The sequence below is a fragment of the Rhineura floridana genome, chromosome 11 (genome assembly GCF_030035675.1).
Source record: "Rhineura floridana isolate rRhiFlo1 chromosome 11, rRhiFlo1.hap2, whole genome shotgun sequence".
Taxonomy (NCBI): Eukaryota; Metazoa; Chordata; class Lepidosauria; order Squamata; family Rhineuridae; genus Rhineura; species Rhineura floridana.
In genome coordinates, this window is record NC_084490.1 from 34,418,774 (window position 1) to 34,445,799 (window position 27,026).

At 43.2% G+C, this 27,026-nt stretch overlaps 3 protein-coding genes across 3 annotated transcripts; all 3 read left to right on the top strand.

Annotated features, from left to right (window-relative positions):
* Window positions 1-7,401: 7,401 nt before the first annotated feature.
* On the top strand, window positions 7,402-8,325 carry LOC133367884 (olfactory receptor 1E16-like). Its single transcript, XM_061591970.1, has one exon. It carries the CDS (start codon window positions 7,402-7,404, stop codon window positions 8,323-8,325), a length of 924 nt encoding a protein of 307 aa, XP_061447954.1.
* Window positions 8,326-11,689: 3,364 nt separating this feature from the next.
* LOC133366294 (keratin, type II cytoskeletal 8-like) lies at window positions 11,690-12,558 on the top strand. The gene is given in 1 exon segment (XM_061589249.1): window positions 11,690-12,558. A coding segment is annotated over 1 exon segment (864 nt). The 5' UTR covers window positions 11,690-11,694.
* Window positions 12,559-17,894: 5,336 nt separating this feature from the next.
* Window positions 17,895-18,842, top strand: LOC133367885 (olfactory receptor 13G1-like). Its single transcript, XM_061591971.1, has one exon. It carries the CDS (start codon window positions 17,898-17,900, stop codon window positions 18,840-18,842), a length of 945 nt encoding a protein of 314 aa, XP_061447955.1. The 5' UTR covers window positions 17,895-17,897.
* The last annotated feature ends 8,184 nt before the right edge of the window (window positions 18,843-27,026 follow it).

The window sequence follows — 27,026 nt, forward strand, 5'->3', positions numbered from 1 at the left end:
CACATGCATGCACACACACACAATTGCTCGGCACTTGAAGAGGTGTACATTAATTAAAACTGCCCACAAAATGTGTTTATTAGAAGAAATTCACACTAAAATGCTGGAGAATTTACATGAGGATTTTTTACATAAAATATTGATATTAATATTGATATTTTTTTAAAAATACTTTTTTCATAGGTTTTTTAAAAAAATTGATATGTTCCTTGAAATATCAATATTGATATGGATATTTTGGGGGAAATTTCAATATTAATATGAATATTTTGAGGAAAATATTGATATTAATATTGATATTTTTCAGGTGAATTTACAAACAAAATCTGGTTCAGTCATGCAAAAGTGCTAGAAAAAAATCCAATCCACAAGGACAAAAAATGTGAATAAATAGGAAATCTGGTGTCAAATTCAAACGTTGCAAAATTCAAACATATCCCTAACACATACATGCTAGGCACCTATGACTTCCCCGCTTTGCACCCGGGACTTACCAGTTGCGGGGCGTGTTTGCGGCCTGGGTGAAGCCTGAGCCTCCATGCCTGGAGAGGGCAAGCGCGCCGGCTGGGGTGACGCAGTAACAGCGCGCTTCTAGAGGGGGCGGGGCATATGAGCTTATTTAGGCTCATGCCATCCGCCCCCTCTCCCTCTTCATAATTGTGGCAGCGGAGTACCTGCGCTACTGGAGTGGCCTGCGGCGACATTTTGAAGTGCGGGAGTCAGGAGACGACACCATTTTGAAGAGCGTTTGATGTGATCGGCTGCCGCGACTTGGCGGCTTGACAGCTCGCCCCCCCCTTTTCACTTGTTGTCTCGGAGGCGGCTGGGGAGGTGTTGGCAGCTTGGCGGTTTGACAGCTCGCCCAGCTGATTGGCGTCTTGCCGCGGCTTGGCGGTTTGGCAGATCGCCCCCCCTCTTCACTTACTGTCTTGGAGGCGGCTGGGGAGGCATTGGCGGCTTGGCGGTTTGGCAGCTCGCCCGGCTGATTGGTGGCTTGCCGCAGCTTGGCGGTTGTATGGATCGCCCCCCCTCACTTACTGTAGCGGCTTGGAGGCTTGACAGCTTTCCCAGCTGATCGGCGGCTTGTCGCGGCTTGGCGACTTGACGGCTCGTCCCCCCCTTTTTTCTTAAGAATTTGAGTGGCGGCGGGAGACGTTTTTGAGCGGCTGCGTGCAGCGGCTTGGCGGCTTCTGCAGCTTGACGGTTTGACAGCTTGCCCCCCCTTCTGTACAGTTTGAGCGGCTGCAGGAGGTTTTTGAACGGCTGTGATAGCAGCTGCTTGACGGCCTCCCGCAACTTGGTGGTTTAACAGTTCGCGGCCCCCCTCCCCTCTCTATCGGAGCTTCAGGGAGGAAAAGGGTGGGTACAACCCCCCCTCACCCATCCTGGGGCTTTGGTTTTCAAGGAGAGGGCACACAGTAAGGAGCCTTTGGTTACACATACACACATATATATAGTCTCTAAATAATAATAATAATAAAATAACAAAATAGTTATTTTGGTGGGAATTTCAGGTCTTTCACCTTCCCCTGGCCATGGCACCCAAAAAGGGGCAAGGTGGGCCTAAAGGAAAAGGGAGGGCCCCTAGAACGAATATGGGGCCTCCCCCCCAGGGGGTCGCTAAGGCGGGAGTTGACGAGCCACCATGGGCGGCTATCCTGACCCATCTTGCGGCTCTGGAGGGAGCCTCCTCTCACCAATCTCTACCTAGCCAACAGACTGCCCCTGCGGCAAGTACCCCCCAGGCAAAACGCACCAGGAGGCAGCCTACTAGGTCATTCTGTGCAGCTCCAACATTATCTGGGGTTAGTCAGTCCAACGTGGCTGGGGGATTGCTTTCACCTGTTTCTAACCAGCCGACATTGGAATTAATTCTAGCTCATCTGGATGCCCTTGAGGCGGGTCCCAGTGTGTCCATAAGAGAAGCTCCCATACAAGACCGGGGCGCTACTACTGCCGAACAGCCAGCTATGGAGGCGGTGTCGGCTGGAAAATCGGGTGAGTATGCTGTGGCAGGCTCCCCAGGAATGGCCCCTACGTGGGGCTGGCCCCCATGGGGATACCAATATTGGGGGCCTGGCCAGGTTTGGCCTTTCTCTCTTCCACATAACACGGAGACTGACACCCAGGCTTCTCTTCTGGCTGCCCAGACGGGTGACACACAGTCACTACCCCCCTCTTCATTAGAGGCTTGTGAACAGGTCTGGGCATCTTCTCGGGCCAGCGCTGGGGTTGAAACAACCATCTCCCCCCAACCCACAGTCTCTTCAGATGTGTCCGTGGTCCCTCAAGGCATTGGCGACCCACTTGGGCATATTAAAGAGGGTGCCATCCCTTTCAGCGAGACTTCTGCCCCTCTGGGTTTTCATTTGCTCCCAGCAACAAAGGATAAAATCTGGAACGGGGAGTACATTGATCTGTTTTCCCTATTATACAGAGAGCCAATCAAGAGAGACAGGGAAAAAGGTGAAGAGAAGGAGGTAGAGCGGCCCAAGAGGCGCCGGATTGAGCGCACTTGGGCTAACTGGCTCCCTGCCTACCTTACATATATAGGGGTGATCCTACAAAAACAGCCAAAGCGCAGTTTGGTCCTGATTAAATACCTGGACATTATATATAGGGCATATACAGAGTTCATGGGGTTTGCATGGCTCTCTTACGATGAGGCTTTTCGTATGAGAGTGGCATATGATGCCTCCTTGCCATGGGATAAGAAGGAGGCGGAGCTGTGGCTACAGTTCATGTCTCATTCAAAGTTGGTGGCTGGAGACAGGACCGATAGTGGCCACCTCATGGCTAGGCAGTTGACACAAGTTCCTTCCCGCGGGCCAGCGGGGCAGGGGGTTCAACCACGCCTGCTCTGCTGGGAGTTTAGCTCCCGTGGCTTCTGTAGTAGGAACCCTTGCCGATATAGGCATGAGTGTACACTCTGCAGGGGCCAACACATACCCGCTGCCTGCCCTAGGAACCGACCTTACCGAGGTGGCAATAGAGACTTCCAGGGGCAGTGGAGGCAAGGACCCCCTGGTGCAACTCAGGGAAAAGGGCCCCAGCCCAATTAAATTACCTGTTTTACAACACTTATTGAGTAGTTACCCTTTAGCTCAAGAAGCTCGTTGCCTCTTAGAGGGTTTTTCAAATGGTTTTCGGATCCCTTATTTAGGGCCCCGGACTGCCTTCCGGTTTAGGAACCTGAGGTCGGTCTTAGGCATGGAACAGGTTGTTCTGGACAAGATTAACAAAGAAAGGGAAGCGGGCAGAGTTTTGGGCCCCTTCACGTCCCCTCCTGTTCCGTCTCTTAGGGTTTCTCCACTGGGTATTGTACCCAAAAAGACGCCTGGTGAGTTCCGCCTCATCCATCACCTCTCCTATCTGCATGGGCATTCGGTTAATGACTTTATTCCACCTCACTTATGTTCGGTACGTTACACCTCTTTCGACTGTGCAGTGAGCATGGTGAGGAGGTGTGGTGTGGGTGCCTTCATGGGGAAGTGTGATATAAAGTCTGCATTCCGCCTCCTTCCCGTCCATCCAGGTGACTTTGATCTATCGGGTTTTGCTTTTGCTGATCATTATTATGTGGATCATGAATTGCCCATGGGCTGTTCGATCTCGTGCACAGTATTCGAGCTTTTTAGCTCTTTCCTGGAGTGGGCGGCAAGGAGGCGGTCTGGATCATGTTCTGTTGTCCACTATTTAGATAATTTTTTATTTGCTGGACGTGCACACACGGGGGAGTGCAAAGACCTTATGGATCAATTTATGGAGCTGTCTAGGGATCTTGGAGTCCCACTGGCAGGGGAAAAAATGGATTATCCGGCCCAGATTATCACATTCCTGGGGATCGAGATAGATACATTGGCCCAGGCCTGTAGGCTCCCACCGGCTAAATTACAGCTGCTACGTGAAAAGTTATCACATGTTTGGACTTCCAGGAGCGTAACACTGCGCACCCTCCAGGAGCCTGCGGGTTCATTGAACTTCGCCTGCAGGGTAGTGGCACCAGGGCGGGCTTTCCTCAGACGAATATATGACGCCATGTCAGGTTTGTCATGCCCTCATCATCACATTAGGCTCTCAGGAGCGCTAAAAGACGATCTGTTAGTCTGGGCTAAGTTCTTACAGGACTTCAATGGGATTTCTTTTTGGAGGCGGGACCGCCTCCTGGAGGCTGAACTTCAGGTGCACTCCGACGCCTCGGGGGCATTTGGTTTCGGTGTCATCCTTAATGACTCTTGGAGCCATGGCAGCTGGCCACAGACCTGGGTTCAGGAGGGCTGGACTAGAGACTTAACTCTCCTGGAATTCTTTCCCATCGTGGCGGCAGCGCATCTTTGGCTGGACAGGCTACGTGATTCCACAGTCCACTTCTGGTGTGACAACCTGTCCACGGTGCACGTTATTAACTCCTTGTCATCAAAGAACCCTAGAGTTATGCACCTAGTGCACGCCTTTGTTTTACAATGTCTCCACTTCAACATTCTGTTCCTGGCACGCCACGTACCGGGTATTGATAATAGTATTGCTGATGCTCTGTCACGGAACCAGATGGAGAGGTTTCGCCACCTGGCACCGTGGGCCAAGGCTCAGCCGGATGTGGTCCCGCCAGATCTATGGGAGATTGGCAGCTTGAGTCGGAGAGAGCGATAAGCCTGTCCATTGCACCCAGTACTATGGCCAGCTACCAGAGAGCAGGTAGGGAGCTATTTGCTTTCAGGGTAGAAAGGGGTTACGTACAGCAGTGGCCCATCCCAGTGGAACACCTCATAGAATTTTGTGTGGAAGGCAGGAGGAAGGGACTTGCCGTTAAGACTATTCGAGGTAAGATCTCGGGCCTATCCTTTTTGGCCAAGTCTCGAGGTTTGCGGGACTTTTCTGATGACTTCCGACTTCGTAAGATGTTGGAAGGCTGGGCAAGGGATCACTGCACCACTTCTGATCCTCGCTCCCCTATTCACCCAGAACTTTTGCTAGGGCTTTTGCCCCAATTTGAACGTTTATGTTCATCGCCTTTTGAGGCCCTGCTTTTTCATGCGGCCGCACTTACGCTGTTCTTCGGAGCTTTTCGGATCAGTGAGGTGCTGGTGGGGTCCAGGACTGACCTATCCTCCTGTGCCCTTTTGCTTTCTGACTTTAGTTGGAGGGAGGGACAGGCTACCCTCCAGCTGCGCTGGTCAAAGACTGATCAACGCAAGAGGGGATGTATGGTGGTTCTTTCCCCCTCACAGCGGCACGAAATTTGCCCTGTAACAGCATTGGCTAAGTTCTTAATAGTCCGTGGCCAACAGCCAGGATATTTATTTGTGCACAAGGATGGCCTCCCCCTTTCTAGATTTCAGTTTTGGGCAGTTACTAGGTTAGCCCTTGGGCATATGGGACTAGATCCCAACACGTTTGGGACACATTCTTTCCGTATTGGCGCAGCGTCCACGGCTGCCTGCTTGGGTTTTTCCCAAGGCCAGTTACAGTCCCTGGGCACATGGCGTTCCACAGCCTATAGGTCTTATGTTCGGCCTTTTCAAGGGGTTCCAAAAACCAGTTTGTGACTTGTTTCTGTCACTGTTATGAGTTTCCATTGTTTGTTTTGACAGGCCGCTGGAAGGGAGATGAAAGAGTGCGCATCCTCCTCTGCGGCCATAGTATGGTTTTTTGGGCAGGCCGCAGGGCGGCAAAGTCGCGTTTTGGCACACAGCTTGGACTTAGCCAGTGGGCTAACGTGCAATGGTTGGGCCGCCGTGGGATGCGTTGGGACGGGCTCCTGCCAGCTCTTTTCCAATCGGCAGTGGTCCAGGACGAGCCACAATTTTTGGTCATTCACCTGGGGGGGAATGACCTTGGTATGTTGAAGGGCAGAGCCCTTATTGAGCAGGCGTGTGCTGACTTCCGGGCCATCAAGCAGAGGTGGCCGGGGGTGCACTTGATTTGGTCCGATATTTTACCCCGTAGGCACTGGAATTATATGGGTGACCCTAGTGGGATAAATAGGACCTGCAAAAAAGTAAATAGGCAGCTCCGTCTTGCTCTATTGGACTCTGGTGGTTTTGTCATTCACCATCCAGAGATAAGGCGCAGTAAGGTTGAGCTATATCGGTCAGATGGCGTTCATATGACCGATGTAGGTAATGAGATCCTTTTAGAAGACCTGCAGAGGGGCTTGAAGGACATCTTGTCTGAATGTGGGGTAAAGGGTGACTAAACAGAGGTTTGTCCCCTTTCTGTGGCGAGGAAGTGCGGGAAAGGTTGAAGGTGAAGGGCAGCTAGGTGACACCTTTAGGCACCTTTGGAGGTGATAGGCGGTTCCGGAGGCCTGCAGCTCCGGGTTTTACGGCCCGAGGGCAGGATACGGGTCGCCTTTGGGGCCAACAGGTCTCATCCACCCGGAGTTTCAGGGCACCGGGGGGCGGTGACGCAGGTTGGCCTCCCTACACACAATTGGAGTGTGGTCAGGGCAAGGCGTTGACAAATTGCACCCCTTTGCCCGACAGGGGTTTGGGTCGCCCGAATAGCTGCAAGCAGGCTTTGCCTGACTCACCAGTTGAATCCCGCACTTATGTTTCCCTTTGCAGGTTCATTGTAATAATATGAATTTGGTTTAATAAAGTGGCCCGTTATTTAACCCATCATATTGTGTCTGCGTCTTATTTCACCCCTGGGTCTCAAACACACACACACACACACATGCTAGGCACTTGATGAGGTGCATCTCTTGCCCTCCTAATTGACTTTCAGGAGTTTTTTTTTAAAAAAATGGTTGAAAGATCCTGTTCATTGCAATTGGCTGAAAGAATGTGATTATTTTTAACAATTTTTATAATGTTCTTAACATTTTTAGAATGGTTTCAGTAATATTGTTGATGTTTTTGCCCCCCTGGGCTCTTTCTGGAGGAAGGGCAGGATAAAAATAACAGTGCTAGGCACTACACAAAAATTAAAAATGCAGACCCTACATTTATGTTTGTGTGTGCATGTGAGCACAAGCATGTATGTATAGAGAGGGGGAGGGAAACAAAAAAAATGGATTGTATCTTTACAGTACTGTTTTGTAGCCATATTGTGAAGAACAGAAAAAAATAATGGTGGAATACACAGACGCACAGACACATACTTTACAGGAGAGGAAAAGAGGCAAGAGGAGAGGAAAATGTGAGTGCAAAACATTAATAAATTACTCATCCATTTATGTTAATATTTTAAAATGTTACACAATGTTTTAAAATATTTATCAAGTAGGAAAGGAAAATAATAATTGATGGTATCACTACAGTAAAATTTTCATAGTTATACTGGAAATTAATATAAAAATGATTTACTCATATTTCATCTATATCAATATTTTAAGATTTTTCATTCTCATATTTGTTTCCTCCACTCACAGATCTTACAGGTGTTCAACATCTCACCATGGAAAATCAGACCATAATAACAGAATTTATACTCTTGGGACTTTCAAGTGATCCGCAAGTACAGATTTTTCTCTTTTTTTTGTTTCTGATAATATATGCTACCACATTGTTAGGAAACTCTGTCATCATATTTTTAATCAAGACTGAGCCTGGCCTTCATACTCCCATGTTCTTCTTTCTCAGCCATCTAGCCTTCGTTGACATTTGCTACTCATCTGTCACTGTCCCAAAGATGCTGGAAAACTTTGTAGCAAAACAGAAAACCATTTCTGTGGTGGGATGCTTTGCACAGATCTTTTTCTTTCTCCAGTTTGCTTGTGCTGAATTTTACCTGCTTTCAGCAATGGCATATGATCGATACGTTGCCATATGTGACCCACTGCATTATTCAACCATTATGAAGAAACGGATATGTAGACAACTGGTGGGGGGAACCTGGGTAATAGGACTCTTTGATGCAGTTCTCAACACATTGCCTTTAAAGAATTTGACCTTCTGTAGATTCAATACAATCCCCTTTTACACCTGTGAACTTCCTCCAGTTTTGAGCTTGTCTTGTAGTGAAAGTTTCACCAATTATATGCTGACTCTTGCCTCTGTTTTTCTCTTTGGTATAATCCCCTTCCTCCTCACCCTTATCTCTTATATTTATATCATTTCAAGTATCCTGAAGATTCATTCAGCTAAAGGCAAGAGCAAAGCCTTCTCTACTTGCAGCTCCCACCTCATTGTTGTGTGTTTATGTTATTTTTCTGTTTTTTCCCGATACATGAAGCCAAATTCTAAATCTTTCAAACACCTGGACAGTGTGCTCTCTATCCAATATAATATTATAACTCCTATGTTAAACCCCATCATATACAGTTTAAAAAACAAGGAAATAAAAAACATTTTTCAGAAAAGATTTAGAAATAGTAGGTAAAGCTACACAGCTATTTATGTGTATATATATTTATGTGTATATAGAATATATGGGTGTGCAAAGAATACAATATTTGTTTAGACCAAGGATAGCCCTGAATCTGATATTACAATTATCAAGCCCTCCTAGAAAGAAAATTTTAGAGCAAAATGTGCAAAATGTTTTTATTGGATTTTGGTGTTTTAAAAGTGGGAAGGGAAAGATTTATAGCTATATTTTGTTTATCCATATTAGTGAGTAAAGCTCGGAGCTTGGAAAAGTTACTTTTTTGAACTACAACTCCCATCAGCCCAATCCACTGGCCATGCTATATATAGCTATAAATCTTTCCCTTCCCACTTTTAAAACACCAAAATCCAATAAAAACATTTTGCACATTTTGCTCTAAATTAGCTAAAGGCTAATGAATGTTCAGGTTTTCTGAATTGTTGCCCAGATTCAGTCCTGAACTAGGCAGCCTCCAAATTAGCCTAAAACAGAAGCTACCAATTTTTGGACTAGAGGGCATGTTTCACCTTTTGAAAGAGGTGTACTAGTTTTAAAAAAATGGCTACTATGGGGGCTTGGCATAACACAAAATGGATCTCATGGGGGTATGTCATTACACAAAATTAGAGAGTAGTCATGGTGAAGCTTTTCCCATAATTGTGTTTCCATACAAGAAAAGGCTTGAGCTGTTAAAATTCTACTTGGCATAAGTTGCTAAAGGCACATAAAATCTCTTTTTCCCCAATGCCACCCTAAACCGAAGTCTAGGCTACCATCCTGCACCCATTAAGCCCCATTAAATACAAAGAGAATTACTTTGAAGTAGACATGTATACCATTGTACTATAAGTTAACTATACAGTGAATTCTTAATGAGTACCTGGTCTTCAGAGAGCCAGTGTGGTGTAGTGGTTAAGGTGTTGGACTACAACGTGGGAGACCAGGGTTCGAATCCCCACACAGCCATGAAGCTCCCTGGGTGACCTTGGGCCAATCACTGCCTCTCAGCCTCAGAGGAAGGCAATGGAAAAACCCCTCTGAATACCAGGAAACCCTATTCATAGGGTTGGCAAAAGTCAAAATCGATTTGAAGGCAGTCCATTTCATTTTTTTAACCTGGTCTTTAGATCTTGTAAACCCTTTTGCAATGTGTTTTTCACATTTGTCTTTGTTGGGGAGGGGAATTCTTTAAAATTTACACACACTTACTGTGTAGTAGTATTTGCAGAAAATAATTTCTAGTCACTACCTGATCTCAGGCAAACCCAGAACAGGAAAGATGCTGACTTTTCTTTTGCCTATCCTGTATTGTTCTTCTAATTTGGCTGATTGGTTTATCTGCATTCAGCTAATTTGTTCAGTTTGGATCTGGCTGATTTGTTGCCCAGCCAGGAAGTTTAATACTGTAAATAGGTTGAATTGGTCACGTTTGGCAGATATGTGCGGAAATTTCAAAGGTATGGTTTGGTGAGCACCCTTAGGCAACCTTTAAGATGAAAGGTAAGATCTGAGACTTGCCTTCCGGGTTGTGAGGCCTGTTGGCAGGATAAGGTTCACCTTTGGGGCTAACCTGTAACACCCACTCAGAGTTGTGTGGCCCTGGGGGGGGCAGGAAGGCCTCCCTAACCACCCCATGGTGATGGGGCCCGGAGAAGAGGATTGGGCTTGGACCAGCTCCTTTTCCATGGCAGGGTGCCCTCACCTGACTGGGTAAGAGTTTGGTTCTGCACTTTTCTCTGCCTATCATTTGTTATACAATTAATCATTGTATTGGCTTTATTTAAATAAATGTGGCCCTTGATTTACCCACACTTCATCTTGTCTCTCCTCTTCATTTTCTGTCTATGTCTGTAAAGATGCTGGAAAACTTCATAGCAAAGCAGAAAACCAAAGCAGAAAAGCTGGATGCTTTGTATAGATCTTTTTCTTTTTCCATTTTGCTTGTGCAGAATTTTTTTCTGCTTTCAGCAATGGCATATGATCAATGTGACCAACTACATTATTCACCCATTATGAAAAAAAACAATTGTGCAGGCAGCTGGTGGGGGAAACCTGGGTAACAGGTTTATTCGGTGCTGTGATTGGCTTTAAAGGATCTGACCTTCTGTAGATCCAATATGATAAGTCACTACACCTGTGAACTCCCTTCAGTTTTAAGACTACCTTGCAGTGGGTCTTTCACAAATTACATACTGATACTTGCCTCTAGTTTTCTCTTTGGTTTTACCTCCTTCCTCCTTACCCTTGTCTCTAACATTTATATCAATTCAACCATCTTGAAGATTCACTCAGCAGAAGGCAGGAGTAAAGCTTGTTTTATTTTCCAGCTTTTGTATGATATATGAAGTGAACTTCAAAATCTTTCAAATATCTGAACACTTTGGTCTCTATTCAGTACAGATAACTCCCACGCTAAACCCCATCATATACAGTTTAAAAAACAAAGACATAAAAACTACTCTTTGGAAAAGGTTTCAAAAATCTAAAGAGAACTAGATATCAATAGGCATACAAAGAGAGATGCAACAAAACACACACACAAACACACAGCCAGTCATTACTGAAGATGTCTGAGCATGTTTCTGAATTTGGCTCATTGTAATGTGCATGGTGTTGAAAGACCAAAAAGAAATATTGAACCAAAGAATTTTTCAACACCTTCAGCTAAGTTTAATAAAATGTCTGTTTCAGTATGTTTGCTTTCTACATTGTTGATTCGGCACTTGAGAATGTGTTCCTTAGTCTTCAATTAAAACTGGAAAAATGACTGTTTTGAATATTCTCATAGCCAATTGATAGTCATTTCCATGTTTTCCATCAGCAGTTCAGATTGATTTTATAGTGTTATATCTAGTAAGTCATACTCAGAGTGCAACACTGTCCCGTTCAATATGTGAACTTCCCCCTACATAACTAATACCAGAAAGGTGAGAGAGATTGTTTTGCTTGATTGCACAATTGATTAAGATGGGTTTAGGAATCTAATGCAGGATTGGGGATATGCTATCTGCTTTAAGAGTATTCTTACTTTCAATATTCTCTGCCTGTATGTTTGTAATAAATGCTTATTTCAAACATGACTAACTCTCCAGTGTTCTCTTATTTTGTGTGTGTATTAAGGTTCTCTTTCAAAAGGGTTTACTCCATTTCTTGAAGTGGCAGTAGTCCTGAAATCAGGGCCGGCCCCAGACATGCTGGGGCCCTTGGGCACAGGCCTGCCACAGGCCCCGACACTTCCTTTCCGTGCTTCATGGCAGGATTGTTGCTGTGGATCACACACCCCATCATTCCCTTGCTTAACCTTCAGCTCACAGCCTTTCTGCAGTGCCCGCCCGGCCTTGTCTCCCGTAGAGAGGGCGAAAAAAAAACCCCTAAAGTAACATGATGAAGAAATCCTCCTTCCGAACCACTTCTTCAGGCCCCGTCCGCACCTTCAGCAGCCGCTCCTATACGGCGGGCCCCATCACCGCCTCTCGAGTCAGCACCTCTTACACCTCCTCTGGCTATGGAGGCAGCAGGTTTGGAGGCGGCGGCAGCGCCAGCAGCTTCCGAGGGTCCTCCGTCGGCGGCGGCATGGGGGGCATCATGGCCGTCAGTGTGAACAAGAGCCTGCTGGCGCTGCTCAACTTGGAAATCGACCCCACCATCCAGCAAGTGAGGACCAAAGAAAAAGAGGAGATCAAGACTCTCAACAACAAGTTCGCCAACTTGATTGACAAGGTTCGCTTCCTAGAGCAGCAGAATAAAATGCTGGATACCAAATGGAGTCTCCTGCAGAATCAGAAAACCACCCAAAGCAACATGGACAGTATGTTTGAGGCCTACATCAACAACCTGCGCCGGCAGCTGGACGGCTTGGGGCAGGACAGAGCAAGGCTGGATGCTGAGTTGGCCAACATGCAAGGCCTTGTAGAAGAATTCAAGACTAAGTATAAAGATGAAATCAACCATCGTACTGAGAAGGAGAATGATTTTGTCCTTTTGAAGAAGGATGTGGATGAGGCCTACATGAACAAGATTGAGCTGGAGTCCCGTCTGGAATGCCTGACTGACGAGATCAACTTCCTGAGGCAGCTGTATGATGAGGAGCTGCGTGTAATGCAGTCTTAGATCAATGACACTTCTGTGGTCTTGTCCATGGATAACAACCGCAGCCTGGACTTGGATGGCATCATTGCCGAGGTCAAAGCACAGTATGAAGACATTGCTGCCAAGAGCTGGGCTGAAGCAGAGAGCATGTACTAGATCAAGGTGAGCCACCACCCCCTGCACACATGCACCTGGTTTACTACTGGGTGATGAGGGCTGGGCTGGGTTGGTGAGAGTCGCCACTCATTCTTCGTTTTACATTTAAATAGTACATTTTAATGTGTACTATTAATATTTATTGATGTATTTTGCTGCTATTTTGATTATTTTTGTTTGATTCCATTGTATTATTGTATTTATATATTCTCTGATTGTTTTATTATTATGTACACCGCCCAGAGAGCCCTTGGGCTTAGGGCGGTATATAAATTAAATAAATAAATAAATAAATAAATAAATAAACCTACCTTTCTCAGCTGTTCTGCAGTTGCACACACAGTACTGCCCTTAACAAAGATGGCAATTGAGGTTTCCTTAAGGGGCTGCAAATCGTGGAAAGGGAGCAGGGGGGGCCCTCAGGGGCCCCTGTAGCCCCAGGGACCCTCAGCCAGTGCCCCACCTGGCCGCCCTTTGGAACCGGTCCTACCTGAAATGAACATGTTAATGCTAGTTCTCCTACTACAATTCATCACACACATAGCTGCATATTTTATACCTGGGAATGTGATAGATGTGGCTGCACATCTGGGACTGCCTTTCAGTACATCAGAGTTACTACTGAATCATATAATACTAACATTGGTCCAAGAAAAAATGATCCTGTTGGAATATTAATGAGTAAACTTCTGACTTTCTCATGAATCTGCTTTCAAATCAATCCTTTCTCTTTCTGTAGGTAAAGATAAATCACACATTCCTGGATTAATTTTAGGTCCATTGATAAACAAGGATGCAAGAGAAGATAGATAGAAACAACTGTCATAAGGCATAAGACTATAATGTAGACCAATTAAAGATCTGGTAATTGATAAGGGATTGTTAGATCATACAGCTTGGATTCATCATCAGATGTATGATCTTCAGTTAGAAGATCACAGACATATTACAGGTTGTCTGTTTATCTAATTTGCATCATGCCAGCACATGGAGGCTGCTATCAAAAACAATTGATCAAGTCCTACCTTATTATCATCTTTGTACAGTAGGTCCCCGCTTTTTGGCGTCCCGTTTTTCAGCATTCTGTTAATATGGCGCCAGCAGGGTGATCAGCTTGGAGGGGGACTGGAGCTCCCCACACTCCAGCTGATCACGCCCGAAGAGGGGAAAATCAGCTGCAGCTCGCTACAGCCAATCTTCTCCTCTTCTGGCACAATCAGACTCCTGCTTGAGCTGATAGCGCCTGAGGAGGGGAAGATCAGCTGTAGCTTGCTACAGCTGATCTCCTCTTCTGGTACGGGGCAGTCAGACTCATGCACTCCAGCTGATCGCGCCCGAGAAGGGAAAGATCAGCTGCAGCTTGCTACAGCCGATCTTCTCCTCTTCCGGCATGGAGTGGTCATACTTGTACACTCCAGCTGATAGCACCCAAGGAGGGAAAGATCAGCTACAGCTTGCTACAGCCGATCTTCTCCTCTTCTGGCACGATCAGACTCCTGCTGGAGCTGATCGCACCCGAGGAGGGGAAGATCTGATCTTCTTCTCCTCTGGTGCGATCAGCGAGTTAGGTCCCAGACCACCGCACTACTGCTGATCTGCTTTTCGGCAGTTTTCACTTTCTGGCGGGGGTGTGGAACCTAACCTGCCGTATGAGTGGGGCCCTACTGTATCTGGTTTGCACAGGATATCTGGTATGTTCTGGTAAGGTTTTTCATATTTTATTATAATTCACTAATAGGCAAAAACCCTTATGTTTTAAGAATGTACCTATAGCCCACATATATTTCTATCAAACTTTAAAAAGCAGGGAAATTGGGCAGCTATAGTGAATGCACCAGGGGAGCAGGAGACCTGAACTCCTCTCTAAGATATTGGACTGCCCTACAAATTTGTCAAAATGCAAACACAATTTGGGCTGGTCTTTCACAGTCCAATCCACTTGCTGTGTAGCTTGGAAGAATTTGGTAATATGTGCCTCTGAGCATATGGTGAGTGGTGGCAAAACCTACCATCCCCAAAGATGGATAATTATATTTTGTATGTTTGTTAGTGTTCTTCTTACTTTGTTTCTTTCCTGTATTACTAATGTTTCCACAGAGAATCTAATCTAGAAAATTTTATTTCCGTTATTATTCATCCTAGAAATCTGTGGCAAATTTATTTTTTTATTAATTTCGAAGCCTTTCTATTGGTCAATGTCATATGATGGTGAAGACAGCCTTTTGTGTTTCAAATTGAAGATTATGTTCTATTTCTATTTTGGGTGCAGTAACAGTTGAATCTGAAACTGCAGTCTGATGTAAAATCAGACAGATTACAATATGTTGCTACTTCAGCAATGACTCAAGCTGTTCGGAAAAAAGAGTATGCATGTTTTCAGGCTGCTATGTTTAAATCACTTTGTATAAGGCAAGGTGGGCATGGTCAATTAAAAACAGAGAGCACACCTAAAATTTTGCTAGAATATCTTTCACCTCCCACTGTTTTATCTTGTGCAAACTGAGACACTCCTTATGTCCACTGGAGACTATTCTGCAGAATATTCAGTGCCATTATACCACAATTATTTTTGGAGTATTTGTAGTGTAAATGTTGCTGTACTTCACATATTCACAGAAATAGAAACAAAAGAAAATGATTTCCTATAGGGAATTTCACTAAAATTGCAAAGTAAATCAGACATATTTAAAGTGACCATCTGAACTATATCTACTGTCTTAAAAATGTTGCTTCCTCCCTGCTAAAACAAGATCAGCACAGCACATGTCTTCTTTCTATTATTTGGGCTGATTTCAGGTGTTGCCACCACTCACCATATGCTCGGAGGCACATGATACCAGTGAATAATATGCTATTTTGCAAGTTATTTAACAAGTCTTGCATGTATAATCATAACTGAAATTGTTTACAGTAAACAATTGCCTACAAAGATCCTGCTATGATTTTTGTTTTGTTCTAATCTCTTGACAGGCAGAGATAAATGGACTTTTGCTACTGCTGAAAGCTATAAACAGGAAGAAACAACCGTTTCCTGGCTTTGCAATGGGTTCTGGCTATTGCCTGGAGGTCAACAACTGCCTTGGTAGTCACAACCCTGACTTCAATTATTGACTACGAACCTGAAAGGGTGGGGTTAGAGCAGCCAGCTATGAGCTCATTTAACAGAAGTTGGGCGGCGGTGATATATTGGTGTTTATTTCTTGAATCAGACCACCTAGAAACTTTTTTTAAAAAAAATGAAAGCTGATAGTCTGAGATTGGGGTGACTCACCTGGTGACCCAGAGAGTGGAGAGCATGCAGGAATGCTAAGCAGTGAAAATATGCAGACATGTTTTTGTGTGTGTGTTCCTGTAACTGAAAATGGGAAAAGTTGTCATACTGTAGTTTGCTACAGGTGGCACTGTGAACTACAGTATGATGAGAAGCAATGATGAGAAGTAATGATGAGCAGTGAGGTGTGGAGTGAGTGACTGAGTTTGGTCTTTGTGTGGCAAGTGAATCAGTGAGTGAGGTATGTGGGTGAGGGAGATGGGCTGGTAAGCCAGGCAGACATGAAGCAAGTGAGCATGGTGTGCAGGCAAAGAGGCAGCTGACCAAGCAAGGATGATGAGCGACCTGTCTGGCTCTCACACAGTTGAGCAAGGCTTGATTATTTTTTTTGGGGGGGGGATGAAGTGAAGGAGATGCTTCACAAGCTGTGCAGGGTGGGTGGAGAAGAAAAGGAGCCTTGGCCACCTGTGGGGGAGGGGAGGGTAAGCAAGTGAGGAAAGCAATTAGGCGCACCATCCCCTAATGCACGCAAACACACATGCATGCACACACACAAACAATGGGCAAAGTATCAGCATCCTCAAGCTGAATATCAGGGGAAATTCACAAAACTGTATTGTGATTATCATCTTCCTAAAGATATCTCAGTGGTCTTTTTCCCAGTGGTACAATCACATACTAAAAAGGAGGCTTTCAAAGCTGGTCATTGACTTTGCTCAGAAAGGGAACGTGTCTACAAGGGGATCCAACTATTTACTGCCAGCCATCAAACAGATGGAAGCAATTGGCTCTAGTGCTTTCCAGTTGCCACATGCTGAAACAAAAAATAATTCTGAGGGTGGGAGAGTTTAGCAAGATTAACAACATAGTACAATGAATGTAAGTATTTAATTGCATCATTTTCCTAGCCTGGCTCTGAATTTAAAGATGTTTGTTAATAAACAATACTGAAGGTAGCCGTTTGATCTGAAACAGTGCTAAACGTAAGATTTAAGTAGTGAATGTTCTTTAAAATGTAGTACATTTTGTGGTTGTCAGCACTCACCATATGCTCAGAGGCACATGGTATGAAATTCTGCCAAGAGTCCTTTAAAAATAATAATTGTGTTTTGACAATCCCCTTTTAAAGGTGTTGTAATATGTGGCTTTATATGGTATTATATTTTGATATGATTTTCATGTACAGTGCCATCCAGCATGCAGCTAGAAAAAAAATATCTCACAACTGCTTTGACCAGATACCATAGTAACATGAGGATGGCTTTCACAGTGATTTTGACTCATTCAGTTAAACTCTGAAATCTAACAGGCTCATGTTCTGACAAAATGTATCAGCTCATCTTCAGATGTTCACGTACATCCATATTTAAGGATGATTTAAACCAGTCCAACTGGATCTGGATGAGATTTTTTATTTAAAGAAAAAGAAAAAAAGTGGCTATTTCTGACTGGCTTTGGATGACTCCCTGTACACGTTTCTTTTTTGGCTTGGGATGACTACCTGTAAACTTTCTTTGTACAGTGCACAGAGAAAGAGATTTGAACTTGAAGCCAGTGATATTTGCTGATTAACCAGCTCCTAGAGTAAAATTTGGATTATGGACAACTTCCAAAAACTGGAGGAAATATATAAGCAGACTAACCTAGCTAATGGCTATCTTTTAGCTAATAAATAATAAATAATACTGATATTCACCAACTAATGATGAATATAAAGATAAAATTGGTTTCTTTAAGGCTTGGTGGTTTTTGAGATGCAGTGATAAATGGCAAGAGTATTTAGGACATGAAGTCCAACTGACATGTTTAACAGCTCTGTACTTAAAGGGTGGAAAAAAATTAGAATGATCAAAAGGAAATGGTTAGCCATGACATTCAAAACATATTTTATGTTACTCACAGGGGAGAACTATATCCTTGTAAATTCCTGGCTGCTGAAGTAAGCAGTTGACACATTGCTGGTGGGTGGGTGGGAGGGAGGGGATATTAAGGGAGAGACAAAGTAAGGATCTGTCATCATAATTAACACAGTGTACCCGTCTAGGTCACCAGCATCAGATATATTGAAATGAAGAACCAGTCTGCTACTATGGAGTTTATACTGGTTGGTCTAACCAGCTCCCCACAACTGCAGACACTTCTCTTTTGGGTATTCACATTCATCTGTGCTATTGCTTTAGCTGGTAACACCATCCTCATCTATACCATATGCATTTGCAGGAAACTCCACACTCCCATGTACTTCCTGCTCATCAATCTGTCCTTAGCAAACATGTTCTCTATCTCAGTTACAATGCCTAAATTGCTACAGATTCTTTGGACCCATAGAAAATCCATCTCGTTTTACGGCTGCATCACACAGTTGTATCTCTTCATATGGGCTTTGGGAACAGAGATTTTTCTTCTTTCATTTATGGCTTTTGACCGCTATGCTGCTATTTGTCATCCTTTGCAGTATATGGTCATCATGAGGAAGGAAGTGTGTATTGGCATAGCCATTGGAGTGTGGCTTGCTGGGATGGGTAATTCTGCCATTCACGCTGGACTTGTGCTGCATCTGTCTTTCTGCAACTCAAACATCATCAATCATTTCTTCTGTGATCTCCCCCCAGTATTAAAGCTCTCATGCTCTGACACTAGCCTGAATGAAACTATGACTTTTATGGCAGATGTGTTCTTTGGGATAGGTAGCTGTGGGTTGACGCTAACATCATACTGTTTTATCCTGAGAGCTATCTTCCGAATCCGTTCCACTGAAGGGAAGAAGAAAGCTTTCTCCACATGTTCCTCCCATCTCATTGTTGTCAGCTTTTACTTCTCCTCAATCATCTACACATATATCAGGCCCACCTCAAATTACTCTATAGATAGAGACAAATATGTTTCTCTCCTTTATACAGTGGTACCCCCAGTTGTTAATCCAGTCGTATATACTCTGAGAAACAAAGAGGTAAAAGAGGCACTCAAGACAATTACTGGAAGTGGCAGGCTGCTCCCGAGACCTCAAGACTAAGCTGTAAATCCTTCTAGAGCAGCATTCTGAAAAAACATGTGAATACTAGCTAAAAAAAGTGTTGGTTCTTTTTAGTTATGCAAAGCAAAATGCTTCATATAATACCTCTTTGTAGTTGGGGTGAAGCTTCAGTACCTACTTACCTAGGAATTAGCTCCACTAAACTCATTGGTACTACAGTTGAAAAGACATACAGTAGGGCCCCGCTTTACAGCTCTTCATGTTACTGTGCTTCGCAATGCAGCGGTCTCAGTTAGACGCAATTAGACTAAAGCCCCACTCATATGGCACTTGTTCTGCTTTTACAGCGGTTTTTGGGCATTGTGCGCCATTCTATTCAATAAGTTCCACTTTACACCGGTTTTTGCTTTACAGAGGAGGTCTGGAATGTAACCCACCATATGAATTGGGCCCTACTGTATATAGGATTGCAATATCCTAGTGTAAGTAATAGCTTCATATTAATTAAAATGCAGACAGGGAATCCTGATAGAAATTATATATGTACAATGTATGCACAGTTGGGGATTCTGCCATTTGCACAGACATATGCAGAACAGCACAGAGGTCTGGGATAATGTTAGCAGACATAATCCCACTCTCTTTATCATGGAATTGTTTTCTTGGAATGTGTGAAACAGCTTAATATTTAATATGCTACCTGACTTCATGGCTTGGAACAGTGCTTAATACTTATGTGAATTTCAATATATACAGAATATGCTGCTAGATCTCTTTAAATTCTTCAGTTAGAAATACAGAAAAAGATTGATTACTGAGTTTGTAAATTGTAAGCCTTTAAAGGACACACACTGATGCAATGACAAAACAATTAAGTGATGCAATAAATGTGTATGGATTTAGGACTGGGGAGACAAGAACCACTGTATTTTTTTTTTAAAACCAATAAAATTATTATTATTATAATTAGTAGTAGTAGTAGTAGTATCAGCAATGAATTGAAAGTTTATCCTAATTTATATTTGTCTCATGAACCCAGGATGAATATCTAAGTGACGTGAGAGGAGATGGTTCAGACTCTTGTCCCCACTATCCTTATTCCCAAATATGGACAACTCCACATTGGCACTGAGCTCCAAACCAATCACCAATTCTATTCTTGCTCCTTTCATACATTAAAACTGTATCAGTTGATGTCTGGTGAAGTTATGAGCCTCACCTTCTCAAAGCCCATATATTTGGATAGGTGTCATATGTAGATTCTTAAGGAGTAAAATTTCTGTTAATTCCAATACTGATCTTTACCTCCTGAACTACTATGCAGATTGTGACATCAATATTCTTCAGACATTTTGATATGTACATTGAGATGAAATGCATATATAAATGTATACTGAAATATGAATCTTTCTGTTGTTGTTTTTAAACTGCTGATTAGTACAGAAATGGAATGGAATAAGTTTATGATGGAACACATTTTAAGTTAGAAGACTCCCCCCAGACCCCTGGGCATGTTGTCCAGCTCATAGCTGTGACCCCCCCCCCAGCCAAGGTTGTGGAATAATTCCCTCTTTGCTAGGTGAGCCTTGAATATGGATCCCCCATGTTGACTCTGGCCCTGCTGTACTTGTGTTCACCCAGATGTGCATGATAGTCCACAAAGGGGGTACCCTCAGTTCACCCCAGACCAAACGCCTGGTGGATCTCTGAAGGGTGCCCCTTACCCAATAATGTTTCAGTATACCTAATTGCAACTCCCAATTTCCTCACCTGCCCAAACTCAATGCCATGACAGGCAATCAGCCACGCCTCTCCCAAAGGCCAAACACATTAGACCCAACAGTATGAATTAGGAAAAACCTGAAGGACAACAAAGTGGTCCCATCTAAAAAAATCCTACTTGGTGCCAAACAGATGACCGGCATAGACCATACTGCATAGAGGGTGGGAAGGAGGGTTGGTCCAAAAAAAAATGCAAGAAGGACGTTTGGAGTGGCAGTGTAGGTTTTTAAGCCCTGCTGCATCCCTCCCCATAGGCAAGAAGACATCACGTGTCCCCTCTAACTCTCTTCTCCCCTAAGAAGAAACCAACCCTCTCTTCTTCCCAGGGAGAGGGCAAATCCACCCCCACATTACTGTGGGAACATCATTACTTGTAAGTCCCACTGAATTCTTTGGGGATTGCTCCCTGATATGTATGTGAAAGATTGCAGCTTAAAGCAGTTAGTCTAAATAATAATAATAATAAATAATAATAAAATTTTATTTTTAGGCCGCCTGTCTGGCCGAATGAACGGCCACTCTAGGTGGCGTACATAGATTAAAATGTTAAAATACAACATATAAATACAGTTATTACATCAACTTAGATCAATCAGCCCACCCACATCTATACGCTATAGAACTAAGCTTACCCAGGAGTCTTATATGCCCGCTGGAAGAGCCAAGTTTTTAGTCCTTGGTGAAAACTTATCAGGGAGGGGGCATGGCGAAGATCGTATGGCAGAGAGTTCCAGAGGGTGGGGGCCTCTGGATGCCAAACAGGACAATTAACCAGGGCCACCATAAATTTCCATACATAAAGAAAAATATTTTTTCCCTTTCCCAGCGTATTCACTTCTAAGTCTTGTTTCCAGAATGTGGAATCAGGTGGAGGGATATTAAGTGGACTAAGACATATGAGACGAGGTTTAAAATCAGCTCTTGGTAATCAGGGAGGGTTGGAGTGCAACTCATCTGAACAACAGGCCATCCCCATTTTACAAACTCAAAAATGAATTTTGTTTTCTATCAACAGAAAACATTCTTAAATCAGGGGTTTATAATAACAGTTCAAACTAGGGATGGGAAGATCTGACAGGATGGTTCTCTCAGTTTCTCATTTTTCCAATCTTCAATTCAATTCTCCACATTTTCTTAGCAATTTGTGTTTGTTTGTGTTTTAAAAAATCCTCATGAAAATTCTCCAGCATTTTATTGCAAATTTCTCTTAATAAATACATTTTTGTAGGCAGTTTTGACTAAGGCTGCTTTCACACTGCACTTTATTCCGTTATTCTGATGATTTCTTACCTGGTAATTTGTGCATTATACTTGATCTTTCACACAACGCACAAGCTAGCTCCAGAAATCTAGTGGAATATAGTGGAAGTTTAGAGCTAATTTCCGTGATAAATGATACCAGAAATAAACCGTTAGCAAGGCTGGGAACCTGGAAGATTGAAGGAGTTTTTCGCTAGCTGCAGCTGCTCATGTGACAGGCATCCCAGCATGCAGTGCATTCCCACCCTTTAGTCACATGGTTTTGTTTTGTTTTTTGCCTGATGAATGTTGTACCAATATTCCAGCATTGGTGCAGATAGCAGCAGCTTTTCCACACATATCCCTGTCTTGATACAACAAAAACAATGTAAAATGTCAGATCCTAAAGGGAGAGGGCTTTCATGGTGACGGGATGAGATCTTAGACCTCCTACACAGTGAGGAACAGTGTGCATGGGTGAGGGACAAAACAAGCCGTGTGAAAGATAGTTGCGCAAAATGCCAGTATACCAGCTGAAAACGCTGCTGTTCCTTAATGCAACAGGTACTGTAGTGTGAAAGGGATTTTAGAAATTGGGACAGAAGTGCTACCTTTTTAATCTGTTAAACTAACACAATCAGCCCCATGTGTGAAAGCAGCCTAAAGGTACACATTTTTGCAAGCAATTTCTTGTCACATAATGAATTTTTTTGTTATTTTCACCCAACAGATTCGTTTTTATGCAAATTTCCCCCTATGCATTTTTGAAGACATTTTGGTTGATGAACTGCATTGCGACATTCAAATAAATGTGAATTTCGAAGGATGACTGTGTTTTAATTATCATATTGTTTCAGAAAGTGTGAATTTGATAGATTCAGCTTGAAATGTGAACTGAATCAAATTTCTCACTGATTCCTAGTTTAAACCAAGTAATGGTTGTCTTGTCCCATGAATGCAGTTACTCCTCCCTCCTCCTGTCTTCCTTCTCTTCTTATTGGATGTAAGAGTGCTTCAAGGTGATTGGCTAATGGGGACCTCAGGTTTGGGAACCAAATACATTCCTCCAGGCTTTTCCATCTGGCTCTAAAGACCATTTCCTAAGATACACCCCTCACTAGCACTGTTCCACACCCTCCTTAGATGCTTTTGGAATGTTTCTTTGACTGTTGATAATAGCTCTTGCTTACTTGGATGAAGGATGGAGGGGTGAGTGTGTATATGGAATCTTTTACCTTCTGCATGGCTGGAATATAATCTACTGTAAAAAGATGAGACCCATCTCTTATGTTTGCCTCTAGGACTGCCCATCACTGACATGTGGCCCTGGAAGATTAGCTGTGAAGGAATGAAGAAGCTGGGGAGGGGAATCCCCAAACTTTTCCTTTGAGCTGGAAAGGTTTCTACAAACCTATTTGTTGATAATCTATTTTTCACACTATGGAACAGTGAAGTGTGTCGGGCTCTTGACATGGTTGTTCCCAAGCACCCTCTCCAGCATTGTGGAGCCCGGTTTGTACCTTGGTACATCAGTGAGCTAAGGGCAATGAAACAGGCTGGACAATGGCTAGAGCGCAAGTGGCAAAAGATGTGCTGTGAGGCTGATCGGGCATGAGTAAAACATCATAACCGTATCTACTGTGTGGCGGTGAGGGCAGCAAAGAAGGCCCACTGCTTTACCTACATCTCTTCCTCAAGTAGCTGCCCAGTGGAGCTTTTCCATATTGTCAGGGGTCTGGAGTTTTAGACCCTTCGGAGGCCCACTGTGAATTGTTTGCAAGACACTTTGAGGGTAAAATTGCTCACCTTCATAGCAGTCTTGATGCCCCACCCACATCTACTGTAGTCCCCAATGAGATTTCCAGTGCAATGTCTGCTGCAACTTCTTGGGAACGGTTTCAGTTGATGCTGCCTGCTGATGTAGACAAGGTGCTTACAATGATGCGAATGGAGCAAAAGTGGTTGACATCCAAAATAGTAGGAAGAAGGGTGAGGAAAACCAGGATGTCAGGAGGCGAATGCGGGTGAATCAAAGCAATGGAAGCAATACAATCAAAACCTCTGGATGCAAAGCTAGTCCCACAGATAGCTCTTATTTTCTAATTAAAGTATGTGGCATGTGTAGCCTTACAGAAAAACCCTAACTATGTACTCAGAAGTAAGTCCTACTGAATTAAGGGGGCTTATTCCCAAATACGTGGGTTTGGAGTGCAGCCATAGGGAGCAATCCAAACCCCAGATCTGCCAGAATGAGCGAGTGAACATCTGGTGGCCCAGCCTGCTGGTTCCAAGCTCAGCTGGGCTATGTCAGTATAACTCACTCATCCCAGCTCAGCAGAAGATACACTGGTTCAATTTGCTCATCCCAGCTCAGCCATGACTCAGGTGGCTGAACCAAGACTGACATAGCATATGCTGGAGTAAGCCCCACAAAATGTGCATGTTGGGAGCATGATAGGGGTTGGACTGGGCAGGAGGGACTTATGCTGGTCCTAACTCTGTTCTGCTTAGTAAGGTGACCTGGCAACCCAGCAGAATGTACACATGCTAAAAGTGTGGTGTAAGTCAAACTCTGTTTGAAAGATTTGTTTTTATCTCTGCCAGGTTGGGGCTGGCTCAGCCCGCAGTAACCCCATTCTAAACAAAATTTAGATTTAGTGTAATTTATGCCACCTTAACTTTAAACTGGTGTAAATTATGCTGGTTTCCCATAGTTAAGATTGTTTCCATAGTCTATGCATGTTTACTCAAATGAAAGTCCTGCAGAGTTCAGAGGGTTTTTTTCCCTAACAACCTTACACAGAATCACATTCTTAATGTTTGAAATTTTGTTTTGCACTGTTTCTGAACAATTACTTCATGGGACAAAATTGTGATTGTGAAGGTTTGAACCTTCAACTTTTTTTCTGGCCATATACTACACAGAAATCCAACAGATGAAGCTTTCCTAGCAGGGAGATGCCGCAATTGGAGAACTTCATTTGCTGAATGTTTGCCTGCCATCTTCCTGTTAAAAGCACAAGGGGCCAGCCAGGAAAATTTGGGAATTCTACATGCACCACATCATGTTCCCTTCCCATTCCATTCACTTTTTAATTTTAAGAGTATTTTAAAGGTAATCCTTTGCATGTTTACTCAGAAGTAAGTTTGACTGTGTTCAAAGGAGCTTTCTTCCAAGTAAATGTGCATAGCATCATAGCAAGCTGACAGGGATTCAGAAGGTCACAATCATTCCTTGCCATTGCCACCTCATCCATGTTCGGGGGGGATGGGGAATATGTAGATTTTATTTAGCTTTTCTCTATTATTACAGTTCACAGAATTTAAATATAAGATAAGTAACTAGATTTTTTAAAAAAAGTAATCAAGTTTCAGTAAGGCTATTAATTATATTAATTATATAATATTCACAGCTTCGAAAAAGAAATCCAGTGTCAACAACTGCTGCTTACATTTCTGTGAAGTAAATCGGATCCTGACAATGAGTAAATATGTGAACAGCGGCAATTTTTGTGCCTGTTTCTGTTTCCATTGGAATTATCCAACATCCCTAAATGTCCTATCAAGTAGCAGGCTAGTCACACATTAAAATAGTTTTGAATTGTCAAGAGAGATGAGAACTGCTCAGGAAGGTCAGCCTTGCTGTCTTACATATCTAACATTGCCATTGGTTGGCCTCAGTGAGAGATGATTGGAGCTGTAGTACAACAGCATCTGGAGGACAACATGGTTTTTCAATGGAAGATTTGCATTATATCAGGAGCTTATAAAAGCAGTTAAAATCCCAGCCAAATAATAGCCGTGTTGTCCCATGACTGCAATTATCCCTCCTTCCTCCTGGTCCCCATACTCCTTTTTGAATATAAGAGTGTTTGGGGGCAATGGAGAACCTCAGGCCTAAAAACCAAAAGTGGCCCTCCAGGCCTTTCTATCTAGCCCTAAAGGCTCTCTCCTTTTATTTCCCAGGCCACACCCTTCACGAGCAGTGATCTATGCCCTCCCTGAATGCTTTTGCCTGGATGGAATGTGTCTTTGAATCATGATAATGCCTCTAGCATGCCTGGATAAAGGATGAAGAGGGTGTGTGTGTATGTATGTGTGTGTGTAAACTTCTGACTTTTGCATGGCAGAATATATCGCCTACAATAAAAACATGAAAGTCATATCTGTTGCAGTACCCACTTTTGCCTCTGGCCACTGCCACTTTGACTCCAGGCCTAACCATCACTGGCATGCCACCCCTGGAAAGTTGCCTACGAGAGAATGAAAACACTAGAACAGAACAAAAAAAAAAAAATCCAAAACTTTTTCTTTGAGCTGAAAAGATTTTCCCACCCTGTGTCCCCAACTCTGTTTGTTCAGAATTAATCTATTTTTTAAAAATAATGATGATGAGACAGACAGTGTAAATAGGATTATGAACTAGCCAATATTAAGAACTTTAAAGTATCATTGACTTCAGCGGGGGAGTAAAGCATCTGTCAAAAACTTTCCCAAAGAAACTAATGGGACTAAACATGACCAGATAGTTCCCTGAAAACTGAATGTTAGGTTGAGCACTTGAAAATGTGCCAAATGATGCAAAAAGAAAAAAAAATGTTTCAGCAATAGAATGAATACCCATCATCTTCCTGGTGATGCCTCAAAGGTGTTTTTCCCAGTAGTCCCATCACTTTATTAAAAGAAAGGTTTCAAAAACGTCATGGTTTTGTTAAGAATGTGAATGTACCAGTCACCGCTCTTCAGATCAATGGCAGGGAATTGGATTTGTTGATTTCCAGACACTCATACGGCAAATAATTCTAGACTATAAGAAAGAAGAAAACAACCTGGAAAGAATAAACAACAGCAAATAGGGTGAAGGTGAGTTTATAATTTCATCTTCTCTGTGTCAGCTCATGCAACAGGGGACCTAGTTTTGTGATAATGAACTAAAATTGAGTTTAAATCCTGAATTTGAATCATTCTTTAATTTAAACAAAAAGGGGTATCAAAACATGAGGTTTCAAAGAAGTGTTTCCCAATTTTTACTGACATTTACACTTTCTATGTCAATTATCTCCTCTTTTTATTAAGACTGTCTGTGCTCATTATTCTAACCAGTCATCTTTTGTAATTTTTCAATTTTGTACCTAATTATTCAATAATTTTCCACTCTCCATCCCTATGAACCACAATAAGATGTTAACAGATGATTGATTT

Coding starts and splice junctions, on each gene's coding strand:
- LOC133367884 (XM_061591970.1), top strand. CDS start 7,402: ATGGAAAATCAGACCATAATAACAGAATTTATACTCTTGGGACTTTCA.
- LOC133367885 (XM_061591971.1), top strand. CDS start 17,898: ATGAAGAACCAGTCTGCTACTATGGAGTTTATACTGGTTGGTCTAACC.